Below are 27,037 nucleotides of genomic sequence, written 5' to 3'. Positions count from 1 at the left end.
CTCCAAGGACAAAGGCAGCGCACATACGAAAAAAACCACCAATGCAGTTTGCAGTCTGAGCCACTCACTATCCTGACTTAGAAATATACCACCACTGTAGGTGGGTCAAAATCCTGGAACTTCCTCCCTCACAGAATTGTGGGTCTACGTAAAGCACATGGGCTGCAGCAGTTCACAAAGGCAGCTTAAGGGCAATTAGGGACGGGCAATAAATGCTGGCCCAGCCAGTGATGCCTGCATCCTGCCAGTGGTAATGTCTCAGTCTCTTGAGTAAAGAGGCCCATCTTTTCCAGAGACATGGTATAACATTTCCGAGTAGGTTGATTTAAAAAATATAAATAAAACCTACACCTTCTTCGGCAAACTCTCCATTCACCAAGCTTATATCTGCTTTCAATCAGTACTCAGTTTGCAAGCAGTACCCAATCCTTCAGACATGGCATGACACACCTCCAGAGGAGGTGGGCCTCCTGGATTGGAGGTAGGGGCAATAGTACTGTGCCACAAGAGCCAGTCTTATTGTATTTTACTGTTCCGAGATATTATTACACTCCTCTGGAGCAGGTCGGACTGAACCTGGCCCTCCTGGCCCAGATGTAGGAGCACTACCACTACAGCACAAGAGCCCACCCAATCCTATTATACTCTGAAGCTGAGGCTGCAGCATCCAGATTGGACGGATTAGCTGATTACCTGATCAACTACTCTTCCCTGCTTCAGGCTGGAAGAAACTTATTTTATTAACTTACTTGATTTACACAATAAATAGGAATTAAATGTCACGACACAGCAGAGTTTTAGAATGATATTGACACTTAAAAATCTCTACTCACCATACTTGTACCAGCTCAATCTGCTTGTCACAACATTCTGGATAATGAGGAACACCTCTTTGAAAGAAGATGAAGAACAGGTACGAGATGAATCGGTGTTGTTCAAACACAGGGAAGAAGATTGGTGCACTGCTCTTGTGACCAAAAATTATTTCCATTGATGGATACATTATACTAATAGTTTCATTTAATTTTGGATCCCCCAGAAATATATGCCACCCACAAAGCGAAGTAACAGGGGTTCCGTCCCAGATTTTGGGCTACTATGACCAATGGCTACCCATTTGGTCTTGGGTATAGATACTTTTCAGATTTGCTTCTTCAGATTAACTTTTCCATAACTTGATTCTGGCTAAGAATAAAAATCTAAATGTGGCAGAATGCTGATGATGTTGTAATATCACCGCACTATGAATTCCGAGGCCCAGATTAATGATCTGGGAACACAGGTTCAAATCTCACTTTAAGCAGAAGGTGAAATTTAAGTTCAATTAATAAATTTGGAATGTAGATCTAATCTCAGTAATGCTGACCATTCAACTATCATTGATTGTCAGAATATAAAACCCAGCTGATTCAGTGATGTGCTTTAGTGAAGGAAATCTGCTGTCCTTACCTGATCTGGCCTATACATACTTCAGGTTTATGAACTTTTCATGCATTCTTTCCAAAACAAGCTGATTTTCTTTTTATTCATACATGGGATGAGGACATCACTGGCTAGGCCAGCATTTATTGCCCATCTGTAAATGCTGTGGGTCTGGAGTCACATGTAGGCCAGGCCAGGTAAGGATGACAAGCAGGAGGCTGGAAAAACACAGCAAGCCAGGCAGCATCAGGAAGTGGAGAAGTCGACGTTTCGGATGTAACCCATCTTCAGGACTGGAGTGGGTGTAGAGGGAGCTGCATATAAGAGGAATGAAAGGGAAGGGAGTCGGGGGATGGAAGGGAGGTTATTTGAAATTGGAGAACTCAATGTTGAGTCCTCCGGGCTGTAGGTGGAAGTTGAGGTTTTGTTCCTCCAATTTGCGCTGTGGTTTATTTTGGCAACGGAGGAGGCCAAGGATCGTTATGTCGGAAAGGGAGTGGGAAGGGGAATTAAAATGGGCAGTGACTGGGATGACTGTTCGGCCCCTGCGGACCCAGCTGAGATGCTTGGCGAATCGTTTCCTGAGTTTAGATTTAGTCTCCACAGAGAAGACCATATCGGGAGCACTGGATACAGTAAGCTCGGTTGAAGGAGAGTTAAGAGTATGGGATTGGAAAAGCACAGCAGGTCAGGCAGCATCCGAGGAGCAGGAGAATTGACATTTCAGGCATAAGCCCTTCTCCAGCATCTGCAGTCCTCACTTTCTTCTTGGTTGGAAGAATAGCAGGTAAACCTCTGTCTTCCCTGGAAGGACTGTTTGGGGCCCTGGATGGAGGGGAGGGGTGATGAGCTGGCAGGTTTTGCATCTTTTCCGTTTAAAGGGGGAAGGTACCTGGGGTTTGGGAAGGTTGGTGGGGAGAGTGGCGCAAACTGTTGGAAGGAATGGTCCTTGCAGAAGGCAGAGAGGGGCAGGAAGGGGAAGATATCCTTGTAGTAAGGTCTAGTTGGAGTTGCCGGAAGTGTTTAGGATGATATGTTGGATGCGGAAACTGATGAAGAGAAGGGGGACTCTGTCTTTATTGTATTGGGGGCGGTTAGAGCAGAGGAACGGGGTATGGAGGTGCTGTGGCAGAGTGCTGTCTGGATGACAGAGGGAGGAGAAGCACATTGTTCAAAATAGGTGGACATCTGGGATGCTTAGGAGCGGAACGTCTCTTCATCCAAGCAGATATGGCAAAGGCAGAAGAATTGGAAGAATGGGTTGGAGTTCTTGCAGGATAATGCATGGGAGGAGGTATGATCCAGGTAGTTATGAGAGTCTGTGGGTTTGTAGTAAACATCCGTCTGGAAACTGTCGCCGGAGATGGAAATGGAGATGTCAAGAAAGGGGTGAAGGTGTCTGTGATGGACCAAGTGAATTTGAGGACAGGGTGGAAGTTGTGGGAGAAGTCGATGAACTGCTCTAGTTCAGCCTGGGTGCAGGATACAGCACTGATGCAGTCATCGATGTAACGGCAGAAGAGTTGGGGCACACTGCCTGTGTAGGTACTGAAGAGGGACTGTTTGATGTGGCCGACAAAGAGGCAGGTCTAACTGGGACACATCCGAGTGCCTTGGATTCCAATATCTGCAGGTTTATTTTGTCTCAGACCAGGTAAGGATGGCAGTTTCTTTCCCTAGAGGACAGTAGTGAACAAGCTGCATTTATCCAACAATCAATAATGGATTTGTAATCATCATTAGGCTCTTAATTCTATATTTTCCATTGAATTTAAATTCCGCCATTTGCCGTGGCAGGCTTCAAACACAGGTCTCCAGAAATTACCTGGGTCTCTGGATTAACAGTCCAGCAATAATATCACTAGGCCATTGCCTTCCCCTTAGTTGAATTGCCAACTTTCAGCTGTTTGCAAGCAATTGTTTATCTTTCGATAGCCTTGCCCAACTATAAAATGCTGAGACAAAATCAAAGTGCAAGGGTTAATATTTATTGCCTGTTATCTCTATGTTAGTTGTCGCTCAGTTGGCAATGGTCTCACCTTTGAGTGATGAAGGTATGGATTCATTCCAAGGTTTTTAAGGATAAAACTCAAAGCCAACTGTCTAGCACAGTACTGAGGGAGGGCTACACCATAGGGAATATCTTCTTTCAGCTGAGACCTCAATTTGAGGCCACATTTGCCTGTTCAGATGGGCATAAAAAATCCCACAGTAGTGATTCAAAGAAAAGTTGTGAACTTATCCATAGTGTTCTGGTCATTGTTTATCCTCCTATCATAATCACAAAAATCAATAATCTAGTCATTTTTATAGAGCTGTTTGAGGAAGTTTTCTGTTCATAAATTAGCTGCTGCCTTTCTTCTATTACAATATTAACACTTCAAAATTATTTTATTGGCCTTTGAGAGGTCCAGTGATTATGCCAAGTGTGACAAAACTGGACTCCTTGTCATCTCCTTGAAACACCGTGCCCTTACTTGAAGATGGTAATGCGTGTGTTACTTTATTCGGGTCTCGATCTTTCAGTCTCTGAACATACTCTGAAAGATGTGTATTGGAACTTGAGAGAAGTAATTGTTTAAATTTCCTCTGGGCTATTACCTGGAATCTGGAAGTGCCCCACTCTAAAGTATGAAGTGACTATGATCATGACATAGCAATTATTGGAACTGCTTATAACAAAACATACTCTCCGACGTTACCTCCATACTTTGAGGAACTTGTTTGGAATGTAGGTTACCTGACAGGAAGCCACCTAATCAGTTCAATTGTCTGGTTGTACTTTGAGTTGACCACCCCAGTTAGATGATCAGCAGTCCGTTTATCAGCAGTCTGTACTGCTTGTTCCATGTAGGTTAAGCCTGCCAGTATTGCTCTGGTGGACCAATCACCCTTCTGTCTACACCAGCAGTGATAGACTTCTGGAGTAAAGTGTTCAAAGTCCCAGTGTTACCACTCACAGCTTTCATGAGAAAGATTCAGTACATTGTGACACGCAAGCTAACAGTTCTAAAGGGGCCACTTGCTTGTGATACTTTCTTAATGTTGCACATAGTTTTAGATGAGTATGTCACTGCTCGATTTGACAGGCATTGTGATTGGTTGTCAGTAATAGTTGGAGACATTAAGAGCCTGTAGTGATATCAGCAGTTCATGCTGCCTTCTTTGTTTCAGCCAGTGGTAGCAACATGAAAGAACATAGGAAATGCCTCAAATGGACAAAACCTTCTGGCTGGGGTCCGACCTCAGCCACATCCAAACCACTGCACCCATATTCCATCCTTTACTGATTCTAGCTCTCTTCTGCTCAGTCTAAGCTTCTTAACGTCCAGTCTCCCAACTTAAATACTGTTATGACATAGTCTCCTCCATTTCTATTTTTTTTTCCAGCCCTGAAGACATCCTTTTGTATATTCTCTGTTGTTGTTGTACCCTCAAGGATATTTGGGTGCAATGTGTGAAAGAGACATGGCTACAGTCTCAAATTAATTCTTTAGTTACATTAGGCTAACTATTGTTATGATCCCAGTGGATGTTACACATGACAAGTCAAATCCCAGAATGAAATCTACCTTTATGTAAATTGTTTCTGTGAAGTGGACATCGCTGGCTGGACCAGCAGTTATTGCCCATTCCAAGTTATGCTTATGAAGGTGGAGATGAGTTTCTGCCTTGAACTACTGCAGTCCATGTGACGCCAGTAGACCTACAATGCCGTTAGGGAGGAAGCTCCAGGACCCTGTGACACTGAAGAAATGATGATATATTTCTAAGTTAGGATGGTGAATGGTTTGGAGGAGAGCTTGCATGTGGTGGTTTTCCCATGTTTGTGGATTTGGAAAGTGCTGTTTAAAAACTCTGGGTAAAATTCTGCAGTGCATCTTGTAGTGGTAGGTATTACTGCTCCTAAATATTGATGGGGGAGGCAGTGATTGTTTTGGGTTTAATGTCAATAAAGCTGGCTCCTTTTGTCCAGGATGGTGTCAAGCATCTTGAGTGCTGTTGGAGCTACGCTTACCCAGGCAGATGAGGTGTATTCCATCACACTCCTGACTCTGCTTTGTAGATAGTGAACAAGAATTGGGAAGTCAGGAGATGAGTTACTTTCTGCAGGATGCCTAGCCTCAGTACTGCTCTTGCATCTGCTGTGTTTATATGGTCACTCCAATTCAATTTTTGATGAATGGAAACCCTAAGAAAGTTGATAGTAGAGCATTCAGCTGCTGGTGAATGGCAGGGGACAATGGTTAGATTCTGACTTATTGGACGTGGCTGTTGCCGAGCATTTTTATATCACAGATATTAATTGTTACTTGTCAGCTCAAATCTCAATATTGTCCAGTCTTGCTGCATTTGGACACAGACTGTTTTATTATCTGAGGAGACTCAAATGTTATTGAGCTTTGTGCAATCCTTAGCAATCAAAGATCATATTCTGTTTTTATCTAATCTGGTGATTTTCACGGAAACAAAAGCACTAAAGGTTGCAAATTTGAGTTTAACAATAAAAAAAAAATTTGATATGCAAAATAAATTACCATACTATTTACAATAACACACATTTAACAATTTCAAAAATAAAGCAGAACAAGATCCTATCAACTCCCCAAGAGTGTCAGTTATAGTTAAACCTAATCTAGAGAAATGTTGTTCCCTATCAAATCTGTAAATTTCATTTAATAACTTCTTCTCTGTCCTTGACTTGTGAGCTATGAGGTCTTTTTTTTTCCCCCTGGAATGTCACACAATAGAGAGATTAGATTTTCTCAGCTTTGAATATACAATGCAGCTTCCTAGTCACACAATTCTGAACTGGAAAAATTACAGTCTTTCACTGAGGTGACATATTTCCTTTTGATGGAGTTAACACCTGGAGGGTTACCATTGGCCATAAACTCAAATTGCCTAGACATGTAAATACAGTGGCTACAAGAACAGGTCAAAGGCTAGAAATATGGTGACAAGTAACTCACCTGACTCCCCAATGCCTGTCTACAAGGCACAAGTCAGAAGTGTGATGTAATATTCCCAATTGCCTGGATGGTTGCAGCTCCAACAACACAGGAAGCTTGACACAATTCAAGACAAAGCAGCTTGCTTGATTGGTACGACATCCACAAACATTCACTCCCTCCATCACCACTGCTCCACTGGTGACAGTAGTGTGAACTATACACTAGATACACTGCTGAAATTCATCAAAGATCCTTAGATAGTCCTTCTAAACCGAAGACCACTTCCATTCAGAAGGACAACAGCAGCAGATATATGGGGACATCACAACTTGCAAGTTCCCCTCTAAGCCACTCACCATCCTGACCTGGAAATATTGTCAGTGAGGAAGTGGTCCATTGGTATTATCACTGGACCATTATTCCAGAGATGCAGGTAATGCTCTGGGGAGCTGGTTCAGAATCCCACCACGATAAATGGTGGATTTGGTTTCAAGAAAAAAAATCTGCAATTAAGTGTCCAGTGATGACTACACATTGTCGATTGTCGGTAAACCCCATCTGGTTCGCTCATGTCCTCAAGGGAAGGAAACTGCTAGCCTTACCTGGTCTGGTCCACATCTGACACCAGACCCACAGCAATGTGGTTGACTCCAAATGGCTCAAAGGTAGAAGACAAAGGGTGGTGGTGGAGGGTTGTCTTTCAGACTGGAGACCTGTGACCAGTGGAGTGCCACAAGGATCAGTGCTGGGTCCACTACTTTTCGTCATTTATATAAATGATTTTGATGTGAGCATAAGAGGTTTAGTTAGTAAGTTTGCAGATGACACCAGAATTGGAGGTGTAGTGGACAGCGAAGAAGGTTACCTCAGATTACAACAGGATCTTGATCAGATTGGCCAATGGGCTGAGAAGTGACAGATGGAGTTTAATTTAAATAAATGTGAGGTGCTGCATTTTGGGAAAGCAAATCTTAGCAGGACTTATACACTTAATGGTAAGGTCCTAGGGAGTGTTGCTGAACAAAGAGACCTTGGAGTGCAGGTTCGTAGATCCTTGAAAGTGGAGTCGCAGGTAGATAGGATAGTGAAGAAGGCATTAAGTATTATGCTTTCCTTTATTGGTCAGAGTATTGAGTACAGGAATTGGGAGGTCATGTTGAAGCTGTACAGGACATTGGTTAGGCCACTTTTGGAATATTGCAATTCTGGTCTCCTTCCTATCAGAAGGATGTTGTGAAACATGAAAGGGTTCAGAAAATATTTACAAGGATGTTACCAGGGTTGGAGGATTTGAGCTATAGGGAGAAGTTGAATAGGTTGAGGCTGTTTTCCCTGGAGCGTCAGAGGCTGAAGGATGGCTTTATAAAATCATGAGGGGCATGGATAGGATAAATAGACAAAGTCTTTTCCCTGGGTAAGGGAGTCCAGAACTAGAGGGCATAGGTTAAGGGTAATAGGGGAAAGATATAAAAGACACCTAAGGGGCAACATTTTTACACAGAGGGTGGTATGTGTATGGAATGAACTGCCAGAGGAAGTGGTGGAGGCTAATGCTATTGCAACATTTAAAAGGCATTTGGATGGGTATATGAACAGGAAGAGTTTGAAGAGATATGGGCCAGGTGCTAGCAGGTGGGACTAGATTGGGTTGGGATATTTGGTCGGCATGGATGGGTTTAACCGAAGGGTCTGTTTCCGTGCTGTGCATCTCTGTAACCCTATGAGTCTGTGACTCCTAACTGCCCTTTGGACAATTAGCAATGGGTAATAAATGGTGGCCTATCCAGCAACACCCTCATCCTGTGAGTGAATTAGAAATTGATTAAATTTATCACCTTGCCTTCACTGTCACTGGGTCAAAGTCCTGGAATCTCTTCTCTAATAGTATTGTGGGTCTAGTTACTGCACATGGACTACAGCAGTTCAAAAAGGTAGCTCACCACCATCTTCACAAGGACAACTAGGGATGGGCAATTGCTTGGTCCAGCCAGTGATGCTCACATCCCACAAGTGAATCCAAAAAACTGCCCTGAACAATCTCCATAAATGCTTGTTTTAGTTACTTCCCTTTTTATTGCTGAAGTTTTTAAAATTCTGTCTGACTTCATGTGTCTTGCCCATATTCCTGAAACACTAATTACTTCTTTTTTAGTGATCCATTTCAGTTGATAAAATTTTTACCATATCCTGACCTAACTTAATCGTTGCAGCATTACATAACTTTCCTTACAATTTAATAATATCCTTAACTTTCTTCATTCACCGTGAATGGCAGTCAAATTAAATGTAAAGTTCATGATGTTATGATCACTTTTGCCCAAAGGATCCCCTTTATGATTGGGGCATAAATTAATTCTGACTCATGGCATATCACTAGGTTTAAATACTCTGGTTGGTTCCTGAATGCATTGTTCTTAAAAGTTGTGCCAAATCCACTCTGTGAATTCATCCTCCAGGCTATCTTTGTCAACTTGATTAATCCAGTCAATGTGAAGATTAGAATAACCCATGAATATTACATATCTTTGTTACAAACCCCAATTATCACTTGATTTATATCGTGTCCTATGGATACCTCATATCCTACTGTTTTTGCTCCTGTGCAGGAAGGAATGTTACAAAATGGGATAAATGTTCTTGCATATTTCACAGAGGTTGTGGAAAATTAACATTTATGTTCGTGCCTTCTCCTAACCCTAACATTTTCTTGCTGAGAATTAAGCCAATAAAATGGTATTTATTTGTCCAGTCAGTAAACCTGTATTCATGATTAATGTTCAGCCATGTAGTTTGTACCTCTTTTCAGAACATAAGAACATGTGAAATATTAGCCCCTTAATTCTATCCCACTATTCAACAATACTGTGGGTGATCTGTCACCAACCTCAACTCCTCTTTCATTCCAGCTCTTCATCACCCTCAATTCCCCTATATTTTAAAAAGCTGCCTCCTCTTTGATTACTTTCAGGGATCTAACCTCCACAAATCACTGGTGTAAAGAATTCCAGATATTCACTACCTTCTGGGAGGAGAAATGCCTTTGCACCTCAGTTTTCCATAAGCATCCTTTTAATCTGTAAATATGTCCTCTCATAGAAGCATCATCTCAACCTCATCCCTGTCAGGAGACTCCTCAAATTACTGTGTTTCAATCAGACTGTCCATCATCCTTCAGAACTCCAATGAAAACATGTTAGGCCAATAATACTAGGTCAATCTCTTCTTCGCAGGAATCAGCTTAATGAATATCTTTTGAACTGCTTTCAACACCAAATATCATTTCTGAAATACGGAGACCAAAACTGTATACTGTACTCCAGATGTGACCCCACCAACATGTTCTACATTTGCATAAGAACAGACATGGATAAGCCCCTGGCAGCTGAAAATGTTATTGTTTCTCCTCATATTTCAATTGTGAAATTTCTCTGAAATCAATATTTGATAAACAATTCTTGGACATAGTCTCTGATGTACATAGTTCCTCCCAATCTGCACTAAACCAATTGCCTTACATTGAGGCAATAAAGCTATGACAGAAAATGTTGGAAATGCTTAATAGCTGTGGTAGCAACTGTGAAGAGAAAACCAGAGTTATTATTTCAAGTCAATGACTCTCCTCCATAACTGCTGCCAGACCTGCTGAACATTTCCACCATTTTCTGCTTTTAGTTTGGATTTCCAGCATCCTTCAGGTTTTTTCTTTGCTTTCGTGTGAGAGAAATATTGTGAATGCAATTTAGTGCTGAGCAGCAGCCCTTTAAGAGCTGAAATTCCACAACATTGTATCACTCCCAACGAACCAAAATCCGAACTGCTGCCCTGTGTGTGTTCTCATTGTACAGGGAACCTGTTCACGTGAAGGGGTGTTTTTCCCTGCTGCTGGGAAGGGTGTAACTGTGTCACAAATAGGCCTCAGAAATTTTCCATCTTTGGCAGCTTGGAATTTCTGCAACTGAATGTCTGCTTGTATCCATATGTCCCATTGATGAAGCAAATTCTGGCCAAGTCAGAGTGTGAAGGAACCAGTACGCATAATCCCAATTCACTTGAAGAATGATTGAAGAAGGCCATATGGGGGTATGTGCACAAAACATAGGCTGTGGATTTCCTCAGAACTGTCCCTGCTGTGCTGCAAAGACTTGTCTGGAAGTGAAGCAGAGAGACAATTACGTCAGGTCTCCATTATTGACAAGAGGCACTTTGGTCCCCTGAAAGGGACAGAACCTTTAGTCCACTCCTCACAAAGCAAAAGAAAGATAATAATCAAGTGATGAAATGCTTGCATTTGATTTACAATTGATTTAACCTTGACCTTTGGCCTCCCGTGGAGCACCAAAATCTGTGGTCTGGCAAGCACCTGGGTCTGAGGCTCCAGAATTAGGGAGGGAAAACCTGTTTGAAATTTCCTGTGAAATGTTCTAGAATTAGGGATTCTATAGACACTTTTCACAGACCTAAAGATCCTGAACAGAAACATAACTAAGTTACACACAATAGGTTTAATCAACGTGTTGTAAATTTTAGAAATATTTATGACTTTATAATATTGTCAGCAATAAGTGTACAATTTACAGTGAATTCAGATGGTGGTAAAGATCACTTTGATTCATTCATCATATTAGTTTTTTTTCAATTTTGTGTCTGAAAATAATGTTTGCCTTCTTGATGCGTTAGAAAATTGTTATTTATTATGACTTTATTTGGTGTGTGACTTGTATGTTAAAGCTTTAGATGTTATTTAATTATCTTTTATGAAACCATGGCAAAATGCTCTGATTTGTTTTTACTGTAAGTCAAATGAGGAGGCAGGCCTAAACTCTACCTCAATCAGAGTAAAGATTGAACCCAGTGCTTTTGACATTAATCTGAACCATGTATTAGTCATTGAGCCAACTGAGCAAGCTGGTCTCCCAGCCTTGGATATACAGTACCAGGAAATGTATTATCACTGCCACTAAGTTGGGTTGAACATTAAAACTAAAATGTACTAGGCCAAGTTTACAGATTAGGCAAAAATAGGTGGAAGGCAGATGGTGGGAATGAAATAAAGTGTCTTCAGAGGTAGATAGACATGTTGATTGAGTTGGCAAAACTTGACAGATAGAACTTGGCAGAATCCTATCAGGCTCTGAGTGACATGGGTGACTGCAAGATTCTCACAAGGCCCATCTCGATATTGAGAACATCACGTCACACCTTGTACACCTTTCTTGAGCAGCAAGACATGATTCTCACTGGGCAACAGGGAGTTCCCAATTGACATTCATCATTGCTTGTAAATAGCCAAAATCACTATTGTATGCATTCTTACCAAACTCAATGTACAAGTTAGCCATCTGTAAAATTTGACATGGAAACCAGAGTTGACAGGTTCGACTTGCTGATTCCTCCAAAAAAAACCCTCAATTTTTGCTGCAGTACATTCCATTAAACCCTCCACATTCAGGGAGCCATAACCAACATCCTGTCACTCTCTACTTCATTGGCATCGTGCCCTGCAAGGGCAGACTCATCTAGCAAGACATACTGGCAATCAGCAGTGAACGGCTGCGTTGGGTACAGGTACTGACATAAGGAAGCTCAAAGGAACAGAGAGATCTTGGGGGTGCTTGTTCAGAGATCCCGGAAGGTGGCAGGACAGGTTAATGAGGTAATTAAGAAAGCATAAAGGATCCTTGCCTTAATCAGTCATGGCATAGATTATAAGAGCAGGAAGGTTATGTTGGAGTTATACAGAACTTTGGTTGGCCACAGCTGGAGTACGATGTGCAGTATTCTGCAGTAAAAGAAGGATGTGATTGCACAAGAAGGAGTGCAAAGATGATTCACCAGAATAATGCCTCAGATAGAGCATTTCAGCCTCTTGAGAGACTGGATAAACTCAGAATTTCTTTGGAGCAGAGAAGGTTGGTGGGGTGGGGTGGAACTTGTTAGCGGAGAATAAAAATATGAGGCGCATGGATAGAATGAATAGAGTGCAGTTGAAGCACCAATAACAACAGGGCATCATTTTAAAGCGAAGGCAGGAAAGTTAGAGGTATTTGAGGAAAACATTTTTCACTCAGAGGGTGGTTGGGGTCTGCAATGCACTGTCTGGGAGGGTAGTTGTGGTGGGAAACCTCAAAAACGTTAAAAAGTACTTGGAGAAGCACTTGAAGTGTCAAAACATCCAAGGCTGTAGGCCAATGCAGGAAAGTGGGGCTAAAGGAGGTAGTTATCTGTATTACAGACTCAATTTGGTGAAGGATATTTTCTGTACTGTACTTTGAAGCCTAGAGTGCTGCTGTTCTTCCTTGGCCACCCACACGTACACTCAAGAAACTTGGGTGAAGGCTATATTATGTGAATGCAATAATATCTTTCTGCAGTGCCTTAGAAAATACCTGTACCAGTCTACTCTCCTGGTACTATAACAATAATGGTAAGAAGTTCATTTTGTAGTGCCAGGAGGTGAATGAGTTCATGCAGGTAAAATTAAAATTGAGCATTCTGTCAGATATGAGCTGCCAACAGAGTGCATATGATTGCTGCCTTGTAGTTGGTCAGTTCACAGACTGATTATGAACTCACTTTGCTTTTGTAATGCAATCCCCATCAAAAGCTGAAAAATATTTACAAAACCATATTCACGTGATCAGCCTGTAGAGAGCCCGATGTACACCATCAATAACATCTTCTTGAGAACTCCACAAGAATCTCCGTACCAAACATAAAGCTGAGAATATCCAACACATTTTCAATTTGATGAAATATGACTCCAGGGCTGCACAGGACAGCTTTTCAGCTAAGTATTAATCTATAATGATAGAATAGTAAATTCTAAATCTTCAGTGCTTAAACAGGAATGACTTAACATGCATGGTATTTTCTTTAATAATAATCTGAACTACTGTCCATGTAAATCTCTGCAATTCCTTTAGCTTACTTCTGGTATTGATTTTCCTTTCTTGCAGAATATTTTGGGCTAAAACCCCTTACAGCTAATCATTGATGTTGGAAAGTCACTCAAACAAGCCATGGATATAAAAGAACGGAAACCCTACCGGTCTTTAACAAAGAGCAGACGTGAAAAAGACAGACGATACACCAGTTCTTCAGTGGATAGTGAAGACAGCAAAGTACCTCACAAATCCTACAGCTCCAGTGAAACACTCAAAGCCTATGATCAGGACCCACGATTAGGCTATGGTAATCGCGTCAAAGAAGTAGTTCACCAGGAATCCGATGAATACGGCAGACCAGGTACCTTGAATCATTGTAAAGATAAATTTGCTGCAAAGAAAAGGGCAAGTTGAAAGCATTGAACCAGTTCAGAGGTTTAATCATTTGTATTGGATAGAGACTTTCCCGGTGAATTACAACAATCTATTCCTCAGTTGTTAATCATTTAGTAGACACATAAATGAAATATAAAATAACTAATACAAAATTGCACTTATACAGCATTGTTAGCAAAACAAAAATATGCGGCTTTGCAGAACAGAGGAGGAGGGTGAGAAAAGGAGAAAAAAACATATAACATGGATAGAGTCATAGAGCCTTGGAGTTATATAGCACAGAAAGAGATCCTTTGTGCCAATACATCCTTGCTGACCAGATATCCTAAATTAATCTAGTCCCATTTGTCAGTATTTGGCTCATATCCCTCTAAGCTCTTCCTATTCATATGCAATCCAGACACCTTTTAAATGTTGGAATTATCTCCACCACCACTTTTGGCAGCTGTCTCCATACATGCACCATAAACCTATGCCCACTAGTTTTGGACACCCCTTCACTAAGAAAAAGACCTTGTCTATTTATCCTATCCATGCTCCTCATGATTTTATAATCCTATATAAGTTTGCCCCTCAGCCTTTGACTCTTCAGGGAAAAAAGTCTCAGCCTATTCAGCCTCTTCCTATAACTCAAACTGTCAAGACCTGGCAGCATCCTTGTAAATCATGAGATATTCCCAAAAATGATTTGAAGGGTGGGAGGATGCTTTTGTTACAAGGAGAATATCAAAGGAAAAAGGCCTATTGACTAAAATGTCAATCTCTAATGATAGAGTGATGAGAATGCATATGAGCAGAAATCCAATATCATAGAAACAAATGATCCATTGAAGAATATAAAGCTGGAAAAGAACAATCTGGTAATGGAAGAGGGGACTGTTGAATGAATGTTGCATATTAGCAGTCATTAAAGGATTGTATGACATGCTTTAAAGGATGAAACTTCTGGGGTTGCTGGTGAATCATTGGGGATAACAAATTTTGAAATAATAAAAACTCAAGTCGGTTAAGGTCTTTACAGCAGTGTATGGGAGGCCAGGTAACAGTAATGATTCAGATTTTTGAAGGATAACAGGACTAAACCAGGGTTTATTATTATAGTGAAATTGTACACTTACTTAAAAACGTCAGACTTCAGAGTGACAATGAGGATAAACTGAATATTCCAGGGAATCAGAAATAAAAGTGGGGACTGAAACTCACTGAAGCCAGAAAATAGTACTTAAAAGGGCACTAAAGACTGACACATCCTAGGACCTTATGTTTTTCACCCTAGAGCTTTAAAAACAGTATTTGAAGAAATTGCAGGTATTCTAGCTGTAATCTTCAATCATGTGTTCAATTTAGCAATTGTCCACTTAGAATGGAAAATCACAAATGTAACTATGTTGCTCAAGGGAGATTAGGAATCAGGGAATTGTAGACCTGATAATTTAATGCATGCTGTGAGGAAATTATTGGAATCTGTAACTTAGGGCAGGGTGGCTAAGCGCATGAAAATTTTAGAGTTGTTCAGAAAATCCAATTTTGGTTATTAGAGGATAGGTCATGAGCAATAACCCTGATGAAATATTTTGAAGATATTCCTAAGGTAGTAGATGGGGAAGTTCCAAAGGACATTGTTTACATGAATTTCCAGAAAGTTTCCCCATTGGAGAATAGTTGCTGAAATGAATGCCCTTAGATTTGAATGTACATATTAGGCTTGATTAGGAGATTAATGTGCCTAATCAAACAAAGAATATAAATAGACAGTGTATACTTAAAGTGGAAGGAAATGACTGGAGATGGCCCTCAGGATCTATGTTTGGGCCTCAACTATTTATTGTATTTTTAAGGAATGTTATAATACAATAGAAGGCCATGTATCCATGTTTGTCAGCAACACAGGTTGGTGGCATAGTGGTCAGAAAATAAAATTAGTTTGTCATTAAAAATGTTGAGGCATTAAGCAAAAAGGTAAAGATTTTGATAGATGGACTTGGATGAAGATAAGCCTTGGATTAGAAAGTGATAGATTTGAGTATTTTTCTAAATAGTGAAAGATGAAGGGTAATGGATTTATGTCAATAAACTGTAGTAAACATGTCCAAAGATAACTGACTGATAAATTGTTACTCTCCATAATTAGAGAGTGAGGATATTGTTGTGATCCCAGCTGATGTTATTACCAGGCACATCAAATACCCAATAGGAACCCAATTTTATAGCTCATTTTTATTTGTTTCAGTTTTGGAGAAGTGGTCTCTCACTGAAACATAGCAAACAATGCTGCAGGTATTGCTTTACCAATGAAACAGAAATTTATAAACAAAAAAAAGATAAAATAGAATAAACAGAACTATTAATTTATAGTACAAATCCAAAGATTTTTAAACATACGAAATATAATCCTGTTAATCCCAGAACACTCCTTTATAAGTTGAAAAGAAGCAAAACAGCTTTTGTATAGTGCCTAAAATATACCACTGATACAGTACCTACTTGATTACTCATACAATATTCACACCAGTGTCCCGATATCTAACCAACCCTAACAATCTAATAAACTTGTGAATTCAGTTGTGACCCTATCTTTTACTCTTGGACTGCAGAGATCTTCTTTCAGAAGCTATTATCCACCTGCTTAAATGTTCTCAGCTTTAAGTAACTTCTTCAGGATTTTATACCCACACTTCTGGTCTGGGATTAACATTAACTCTTTGTTGTAAGGTAACCTAATTCACTATATTTAAAAAAACTGAAAGAACCACAGATGCTGGAAATCAGAAACAAAACAAGTTCTGAAGAAAGGTCACTGGACCTGAAATATTAACTCTGAATTCTCTCAACAGATGCTGCCAGACCTGTTGAGCTTTTCTAGCAATTTCTGTTTTGTTTCTAGTTCACCATATGTCCTTTCCTTCCCAGAAGCACTGCTTCATGCAGCAATCCTATTCCAAAGACTTTGAAAGACTGCTCCAAAACAAAGAAAGACATCCCTGTCTTTCTAAACTATGGGTGTTTGCTTTAAGATTAAGAAAGCCACTCCTAACATTCTAATTTTGAGGTTGCTTATCTTGTTCAGTTGTAAAACTCTAAAAGTTAAGCCTCAAAGATGGATTTAAAAGAAATCACCACAGGAACAGAAATACTTCCAGGTTAATTAATAACTTCAGATATGCCAAAAACCAAATTCACAATAACTAATGTTAAAACATAAATATCTATGTATATACATTTCATACACATATATACATATATATATATAATAAATCCCACAGTTTACATCACATATGAAGAAGAATAAGTTCTGAAACATCAGGGAAATCACAGTTTCAATGTCAGAAAGGATATGTCCATTTTGGAAGAAGTGAAACACTAATTCCCTGGATTTATAAATTATTCTTGAAAATGTGTGTATGAGGAGAAGCTACATAAATTAGCCTTATTGCCCTGGAATACATTAGGAAAGAGGTAATATGTTTGACATTCTTTTTAGGAATCAAAATTAGAATGGTGCTGGAAAAGCATAGCAGGTCAGGTAGCATCCGAGGAGCAGGAAAATCAACATTTCATGCAAAATACTTTCAACAGGATCCATTTAGGAGCTTACCCAATTCTTTTTAGGAACTTACCTGAAAATAACAGGGCAGCTAGGGAGAAACATTTTCTGATGACGGGGAAGTCTGTGTCGAGGGGATATCAGAACCAAGCCATTTTGGAGAGAAGTTCAGAAGCTTTCTTTCACGAAAACATCAGCAACATATTGTAACAGATTTCCCACAGAAACTGATAAATGCTAGGTCAATTAATAATTTAAATTTATGTGAATTTAAGATGGAGTTCAGCCAGCCATTAGTTGGATGGAATGCAAGTTATTGCCAAAGGATGTGATATTACTATGAAACGCTAATGTGGGTTAGGTAACAATGTAACAACAATCATTGTTGTGTTCTGTATTTGTGTTTCATGTCCAAAGTGAAGTGAAGCCTTAACTGTGGATGTTAATAGAATTAATTATTGAGACATCTAAATAGACGCAAACTGGAAGAAATAATGGAGGGACAGATTTACTACATTTTCAACCAAACCTGTGGTCAACAATGAAGTGATAATGCATGCTGTTGACCAAAACTGCCAAGCTATCAAATGCAATGACAAAAACAAAGAACAGACCACAACACCAACCCAACAACAACCTATCCATCAGCTGTGAATTTGAGTTCTTTTAGGCCCAATCAGCTCCTGACTCAGTGTGGTCTTGGTCTGAACATGGACACAAGAGATGAACTCAAGAGGAAGTAACAGTTACTGCCTTTGACGTCAAGGTAGTTTTTGACTGAATGTGGCATCAAGGAGGAAAATTGGAGTCATTGGGAATTGTGGGAAAACTCTCCACCAGTTCAGTCAAAGTTGATGGTTGTGATCATTGGAGTCATCTTAGTTCCAGAACATCTCTGTAGGATTCCTCAGGGTAGTGCCTGTGGCCCAACCATCCTCAGCTCCTTTATGAATGTCCTCCCTGTCTGCATAAGACTAAGAAATGGAGACATTCACAGATGATTGCACCTTTTTCCTCAGATAATGAAACATTCCATGTACATTTAAATGCAGCAAGACCTAGGCAACAGTCAAGGCTTGGATTGATCAGTGGAAAATTACATTCATGGTGTACAAGTGCCAGGCAATGACCATTTTCAATGCGAGACAATCCAACTATTGTTTCAAAAACATTACCGTATCTGAATCTCCCACTAGCCATATCCCGGGAGTTACCATTGACCAGAAACTGAACTGGACTAGCCATATGAATATATTCACTACAAGAACAGGTCAAAAGCTGTTGCAAATTCTGTGGCAAATAGCTCATTCTCTGACGGCCCAAAGCCTGCCCATCATCTATAAGACACAAGTGCTGTTGAATGCTATGCCACTTACTTGGATGTGTTCAGCTCCAGCTATAGTGAAGAAGTTTGACACCATCCAAGATGAAACAATCTGTTTGATTGGTACCAAGTTCAATGTTCATTCCTTCCATCACCGATACTCAGTGATATCAGTATGTAGTATCCATACACTGCAGAAACTCACCAAGCCTCCTTCAGTGCCACCTTCCAAACCTGTGACCAACACCACCTAAAAAGACTAAGGCATGAGATGCATGGGAACACCTTCACCCACAAGTTACAGGTACACACGTTTTTCAGTGTCTTTGGGTCAAATCTCTGGACCTGCCTCCCTAACAGCACTATGGGTATAAATCGTTTCCAAGGGCTGCAGTGGTTCAAGAAAGCAGCTGGCCATCACCTTCTCAACAGTACTTAGGGATGGGCAAAAAATGCTGGCTTATTTAGGGACTCTGATCATGTGTTTTAGAATCCACTAACATCAATGTTGGAGAATGAAACAGCACAGACTATGGAGGAGCACATAAGAATACTATTGGCAACTTCTGGATTTTCATATTGTAACTGAGGCATTGGTGAAATAGTTATGGCAATGGGCTTGTAATCTAGAACCCCAGGCAAGTGTTCTAGGGGCATGGGCTTTCATCCCATCATGGCAATTCACAGAAATTGAATTTGATTTTTAAAAATCTGTACAAACAGATAGCCCAGTTGTGGCCATGTAGCCACTGTTGTTTGTTGGAAAAGAAAATCCTGCAGTTCTTTGCACCTCACCAGAGACAGTACACAACCTAATTATGTGTTTTTTTATTGACACTATCAACATAAATTCATGTTGCACAATCCCTACTTTAATTTCCTTTCTATAATGGCTTGCTCAAAACCACCAGCAATGATCTTAACTGTGGATTTAATCAATGTTTTGTATAAATTCATATTTACTTCTTTTGTGCACCGTGCCCCTATTGATAGAACATAAATTTTCTTTTTAAATGGTTGCATAATCAAAGATTTCCATGTTAAAAGCCATGCTTGCATCTAGATAGTGGGTTAGTGACTCTAACAATATTAGAGTGAAAGACATTATGAATTATTTGAATGGCAAATAGTAATCTCTCCAAAGTTAATACTTTTGAATGAAAAATTATGCTTACAACAAATATTGATGCATTTTTTTGTATATTTGTAAACATGAGTATTCTGCCAGATTAATTGTCATTTTTAATTGTTATGGGAAAAGTTCAATAAAATTGTTAACAGTGAAGTGAACACAATCTCTTCCATCAAAGCAGGATGGAATATATCCGAGTAATTTTTTTGGCTCTGACCATTCAATTTTGAACTTTTTTAAAAGGGCACATTAGGCCCCAGGTATAAAATATATCTATTTCACAGCATTTATTGTGAAGACTTTTGATTTTTAGTTAATTGTGGCAGTAATTTTTAATAATTTTTGACAGTACTTCCCAGAGGCAGTCACTGATGTTAAGCTTTAATACTGTTGATATTCCCAAGTTCACAAGTGAGTCAGCAAGCAGAATGGAACAAAAACAAACAGATTTTAATGACATAGAATATCTTCATAATTAATCTTAGCCGTTGGTTCAAAAAGAAAACAGAACTGCTGGACCTGAGGAGAAATCTTTAATGATTGGTTTGTTTATTCTGCAGTTACTACACAAAAATAAATATTTGGTAACTGTGAACAATGTTGATAGCATCAATGGACCATACGCCTTCATGTTTTATATTCAGTGTCAAGGTTAAGAGCAGACTGTTCTAAGCAGCTTGTATCTATTTTGGTCCAGTGGGCCATATCTGTCACAGTCAGTGTAGGAGACGGAGAGATGAAGAATGTGATAAAGTTAAAAGTTTTCATTTCCTTTTCTTTCTTTTACAAATGTACATTTACCTCAGTTTGAAAAGATTAACTTTTTATTCTTCTTGATTTTTTCTTCAGATAGTGAGGCTTATGGCTATTTGCACAGCTGGAGTGCATTGAACTGAATTGAATTAAAATATTCAGGTCTTGCATCCCGTATTTTTCTTGAGAATTCTGTTGAATGAAGCAGGGGCTGAGTGAGACATCTTTACTAGTGGACATGAGCTGGAGACATCTATGGAAAATAGAAATTTTAGAAGTATGTGAAGAATATATCCACCAAATTTTAATGGTAACAATGGGTTCAATTTTGTTTAAAAGCAAACCCTGTGAAAGACACTTGCTGTTGGTAATTACAAGTCACTTAGCAACTTGTCGTGCCCCCTGTATGAATTGCAAATCAATGCAAGGTACTGGCCAAATTTCACAACTCTACTGCAAGCCTCTTCCATAGATAGTAGTGGAGGCTCAATCATTGAATATATTCAAAGATAGTCAAATACTAAGGGGTTGAGGCGGGGAGCAAGCTGAAAAGTGGAGTTCCAGTGCAATCAATGATTCATTGATTGTTGCAGCAGACTAAATTGACTATTTCTGCTCTGATTTCTTAAGATTTCATAACCTAACAATTTCTGTGATTTTTATTAATTGATGCTTTACACTTACCTTTGTGTTTAATATACAATTAATATCTAGTGCACAATCTTTTATTTTTTAATTGTTAATGGCTGCCAATTAAACTCATGCCCAGAAAACAAGTAAAAATATGGGTTTTTAATCTTTCGGCCTGTCTTCACCAATCCAACGTCTCTTTCTCTGATTTTATTTGTTTCTGCTTTGACATTGTATTTACCCTGCTAATTTACTCTCTTTCTTTTTACATTTTTCAATTCTTATATATTGAACATATCCAATCAAGGATGTATCTGCTTTTTATTCATTTGCTCAGTTAGGTCTAAGCTTTCTTGTCATGTTATCGACCTGCACTTCTAGCAACTTTTTCAAATCAAAAGGGTAACCAACAGGTCATACTTAAGCAACACCTACCCTGGTAGCTTCAGATTTCATCTTCAAAAATTGCTCAAAGACAATTGAAAACTGTGACATGCTTACGTTGCCACAATTACATATAGTCGAAAAGTTTGGTGCGTACAATCCAGAATTGTTTGACATTTCCCACTAAGATATGTTTGGATCTTCTGCTTTGCTTGTTTAATTGCAGATTATCTGCTCTCACATATCCCTTTGTTATCTTCATCAATGTTATGTTGAGTGGCATTGTAAGAAATATTTTTGCTGTAACAACTCTAGATATTGCAGAAATAATAAGTGCTTTATTTTCCCCAAGATGTTGTTAATGAACTTATCTAGAACCAACTGTATTCTGCCTTCCTTATTTAAAATGAGCCAATCATTGGTATATGTTTGAAAATGATCCCAAATGCAGAATTCAAGAAATAGAATGAACAGGATAGAAAAAATGTTATTTTGTTGTACTTGGGCAGACCTGTAGTTCAGAAACAGCATTTGTAGTTCAATGCGTATGTCCCTCAGTTGGTGCTTTTCATCAAATGCTCTCTATTTTATTTCTAAAATCATGAATGTTCTCAGCCTTAATTGTTTTCCTTATATATCCATTTCAAACATGTACCATCTTTTGTTGATGCATTTAAACTTGATTTGTCCATTCACTTTAAATTACTTACAGTGTAGAAACAGGCCCTTCGGCCCAACTAGTCCACACCGACCCGCCAAAGCGCAACCCACCCAGAGCCATTCCCTTATATTTACCCCTTCACCTAATATCACGGGCAATTTAGCATGGCCAATTAACCTAACCTACACATTTTTGGATTGTGGGAGGAAAGCGGAGCACCTGGAGGAAACCCACGCAGACACGGGGACAATGTGCAAACTCCACACGGCGAGTCGCCTGAGGCAGGAACTGAACCCAGGTCTCTGGCACTGTGAGGCAGCAGTGCTAACCACTGTGCCACCGTGCCACCCGCTTTGTTCCCTGCAAGTTTCAACCATGCTCCATTTTCATTCTAGAGGTCGTCGGAATGTTATCTTAGGGTTTAATCTATCACTGCCCATAAGCACATACATGTGTCAATAAATTGTTAATTCTCTCTCTCTTCTCTGATATAATCAAATTCAGCCTCTCTTTGTCTGCTGTTTATGCTTAAGTATCTGTATTAAAGTGTGGGAATTTCTTTACTGTAGCTTTTCCAATAGCATGATGTCCTTCTTATAACCTGGGCAGAGACCAGAAGTATATGCAGTAGTTCACACTGGAACTAATCAATGCACTAACTCGGTTTGCTATTGTATCCTGTAATTTCTGATTGTGATTTTCATACACGATACAATTTAAAATCCTGTATGCCTTTTTTACTGTTCACACACAAATGCTAATTATTTCAACAAACTGTCCACAACTGGCTCTCTGTCCTTTTGTTAAGCTGAATCCTAATACAATTTAACTTCCAAATCCAATAGTTATTTCTTCAACAAAAAAAAGCTGCTTGAAAAGCTCAGCCAATCTGGCAGCATCTGTGAAGAGAAAATAAACTTATCATTTCGGGTCAAGTGATGCTTCCTCAGAACAATTCTGAGGAAGGGTCACCAGACCCAAAATATTATCTGTGATTTCTCTTCACAGATGCTGCCAGACCTGCTGAGCTTTTCCAGCAACTTCTGTTTATGTTTCTGATTTACAGCATCTGCAGTTCTTCCAGTTTTTAATTATTTCTCCAATCCTTGTCTCATTGCTTTGCACTTGTCAACGAGAAATTTACTTAATCCAATATATCAAGAGCCTTCTAGAATTGTTGGGCCTGATCTTGATTTGTTTTTACAGCAGCTACCAACATCTTGGTGCTGTCACCAGTTTGACATGTCCACTTCCAAATTATTGTTATTTGTTTTGATTGGCTAAGGTTACAAAGTTGGATACTCTGATTTTTCCCTGCAGTATATATTCCTGAAAAATCCCTTCAATGCAGCCAGCTGCCACTCCATTTCAATAACTGGCAGTTTATTCCATATGTTGCTATTTTACAGATTAGTCTTCTATGGGTCGTGCTGAAGTTATTCAAATGCTTTGATGTTATATTAAATCATTCTAACCACAAACTCTGTCTTGCACTATACATGAAGAGCTGTACTTTGCATTATCAGTCCAAACAGGTTTCCTAGCATTGATATTATGTATCTTTTCCAACTGTGTAAATTGACTTTATAATTATGGCATTATGTGATTTAAATAAGCCTTTTATTCAAGAATTGGTCTTGCCATTTATTATTGCTGACCTTGGGGCTGTATATATTTCTCCAAGCATTTTGTTCAGTTAAATAAATTTTTCTTCAATACTGTATAAATACATTCCAATAGACTGTCATTAAATGTTGATTATTTGCGTGTTTCTTCACTTATCTGCACCGAAAGGACATCAGTGTTCTCAACCTTTCAATTCCCCCTTCTCATCAGTCATTGACCTATTTCTCAAAGGTGCTAATTGACTTCAAGTCATTTACTGCTTTAAAGTAACATCACACTTGTAAAAATATAAGAACTTTGTGGTGTTCCAGTGCTTTCATTTTAGCCAGCAGTGAATAGCTGTTTGCTTAGCTTTTTCATCCTGCTCCCAAGAGTTGTATTTCATGAAAAGTATCTAAGTGAAGACAGGAATGTCTGGAACTGGAGTTTGGGGTGGGATCATCAAATTACATTGTTAAATTATTTAATTTGTTTTGCACAACTGAAAAATAGAAGCATTTACAATATTTTCTGATAAACTGAATATTGTTTTCTAGGCTCAAACTTTTCACTCCGAGAGTTAGGACTGACCGAAGCTACACCTCATCCTGGCACTGGATATCGGACAGATTTAGGGCTGTCACACACCGGATACTCCATAAGTGCACGCTCTGACACAGAAACAGACGGGGTCATGTCTCCTGAAAATGCAATGAGGCTTTGGGGACAAAATGTTAAATCAACACGAAGCTCCTGCCTATCCAGTCGGGCAAATTCTGCACTCACTCTTACTGACACAGAGCTTGAGAATACAGAAAATGGTAAGAAACTAAAATTGAATTTATGTTCCATTTGCCAGAAGTTATTTGAATAAAGGATCTCTGAATTACATTGTTAGCATTACAAATAGTGCTGTGTTTGCATTGAAAGATCAGAACAGTTGAACTATAATGGAACTCAGTTTTATCAAAGCTGTTCTAAGTAGTTGAGGAGGAGTGAAATGATTTCCAGAAGAACTGCGGATGCTGTAAATCAGAAACAAAATCATGAGTTTCTGGAAAGGCTCAATAGGCCTGGCGGCATTTGTGAAGAGAAATCAGAGTTAACATTTTGGGTCCCTTCCAAGAGTCACTGGATCCAAAGTATAACTCTGATTTCTCTCCACAGATGCTGTCAGTCCTGCTGAACTTCTCCAGCAATTTCTGTTTTTGTTAGCGGAATGGTTTCACCTATTTTCCCACTCAGTGTTTGATTGTCACAGAGATTTTGAATTAATCGTGTCAAATAATGTGTTTGCCAGCTCAGCATGTACTTGTGTGTTTATGTTTGGATGATAATGCATTAGCCAGACAGGACTTTTGATTTTGGTAAGTAACAGCTTAGTTTAAAAACATCAAAATGTAAAAATATGCCCTAAATTCTGCAACTCGCAGGCATGCTCAAACAAAATATGCAGAAATGCAAATTACATAGGACAAGAGGTTAACTGTGGACAGATTGAATTTCAGTGTGAAAGAAAAAGTGCATGAGCATTCATTGATTGTAGCTGGCTGTCTGGTCTGGCTCTAAGTATCCTCAGCTTTGGTCTTCAGCTGGCAATTTAAGGTTACAGCTGAGTCTTCTCTTCTGGAAGTGCTGCCATGGAAACCTTTTAAAGCTCCCTGTCTGTGTGTGGGAATGGAGACATCATGAAACTTGGTAGGTGGATGGCCATCTTAGGTGCAACTATTGAGAGAGAGAAAGAAAGCAGGTTTTCTTAGTCGCTGGTGGCTTCAGCTAGCCCAAGTAGCACACATGGCGTGGCTGGTCATGTGACTTTTCTTTAACTGTGACAGACATTTAAAACTCCAGCATCTACACCAAAATGATACGTATTTTTATTTAAGGTCTTCACAGTGATGTTTTAAAATTGAGATATTGTATCTAAGCAATTAACTTCTGTATGACCACTCTCATGACTGACTCTAGTGCATTTCTGTTTGTGATAAGGCAGTTAGGGAGCAGCTAACAGCTCTCCAGGGCTTTATTGTTTCTGGTAACATCTTTATACACTTTCCGTCTCAATCCCGATGGAGTGGAATGTGGACTATATAGCAATGCAAATTGACAGCATTTCTATTATAATTCCAGTTAATGCCCTTGATTCATTAAAGATTGCCTTTTAAAGACAGTCCACTGTCTGCCTGCAGCTGATGAATTAAAAACTATATTTGATGTAGCGCATCTTCATGACACAACCTGCATTTTTTTATCAAAGACTTCCTGAAGAAAAAACAGTATTGAACGCTTTTGTCAGCATAACATGATGACACAGATCACATCAAATGCATCAGTGCATTACTTGCTCATGACACAGACTGCAATGAAAATGACATGTGCCTGCACCAACCCCTCTGCTGGGCAAAAAGTGAATGTCTTTTAAGCTGAAAGAAGGCGATCACAAAATTCAATGTGCTATTATCATAACATGCCAAATTCACAACAAGGCAACAGCAAAAAATTGTATTTACATTATTTAATAAACAAGTGAAACATTCGAAAATAAAATAGGAAATCAAGCCAACAGCCGAGTTTCTTTAAGAAATAGGAGGTGAGATGGCCAAAGAGGTATATGATTGATTTCAAGGATTGTTTTAAAGGTGGAAATTGGATTAGTTGTGAAGAGTTATAGGGTGGTCATTCCAGAGATTTAGTGTATGCAACTGAAGGCATGAACATCAAAGGTAAAATGATTAAAATTGGAGATGTTTAAAAGACCAAAGCTAGGAGCCACAAAAGGATTTGAAAACAGGGATTTAAATATTTTCATCAAAGCATTATTTGACTGGAGAACAATATAAATACAGGAGTGATAGGTGAGTGGAACTTAGAGTGCATTAACATATGAGCAGCAGAGATTTAGAGTGATCTTAATTTTACGGGTTATAAAACATTATAGGCCAATCAGGAGTGCTTTGCCAATTCTATAGGCATCAATGGTATAAGTGAGGGCTTTAGCTGCAACAGACCTGAGGCAGGGGTGAAGTTGGGTGATGTAACAGAGGTGGGATAAAATGGGTCTTTGGGGTGATACAAGTATTGATTTTGGATGTACAGCTTAGGGCGAAATGTGACACCACTGATGCATTAAGCAAATTAGAAGCTGCAGAAATGCTGCAGTGAACAGAGGGACAAAGGCTAGATGGAGCACTAATCAATAATAAAACTGTTTATTGAATGACCAATACAATTCATGCTTGGGTGGCTGTTTCTTCTATTTTCTGTATCTGCTGGACTCTTTCTGTAGGTTCCATGGATGTAATTTAATATTTACCAAACCTCTTAAGTTAAAGAGGTAACAATCCAAT

General features: G+C 39.3%; 1 protein-coding gene across 11 annotated transcripts in view; it reads left to right on the top strand.

Annotated features, from left to right (window-relative positions):
* tenm4 (teneurin transmembrane protein 4) overlaps positions 1–27,037 on the top strand; it is a 658,797-nt gene that overhangs the window by 193,598 nt on the left and 438,162 nt on the right. For all 11 annotated transcript variants that reach the window (XM_072577672.1, XM_072577680.1, XM_072577676.1 and 8 more), the window contains 2 exons: positions 13,334–13,622; positions 24,248–24,511. In XM_072577672.1, coding sequence (XP_072433773.1) covers positions 13,397–13,622; positions 24,248–24,511 — 490 coding nt within the window. In that variant the 5' untranslated portion in view covers positions 13,334–13,396. The remainder of the gene's footprint in view (positions 1–13,333; positions 13,623–24,247; positions 24,512–27,037) is intronic.

The sequence above is a fragment of the Chiloscyllium punctatum genome, chromosome 9 (assembly GCF_047496795.1).
Source record: "Chiloscyllium punctatum isolate Juve2018m chromosome 9, sChiPun1.3, whole genome shotgun sequence".
Lineage (NCBI taxonomy): Eukaryota > Metazoa > Chordata > Chondrichthyes > Orectolobiformes > Hemiscylliidae > Chiloscyllium > Chiloscyllium punctatum.
This window is presented reverse-complemented; position numbering and strand designations above follow the sequence as displayed.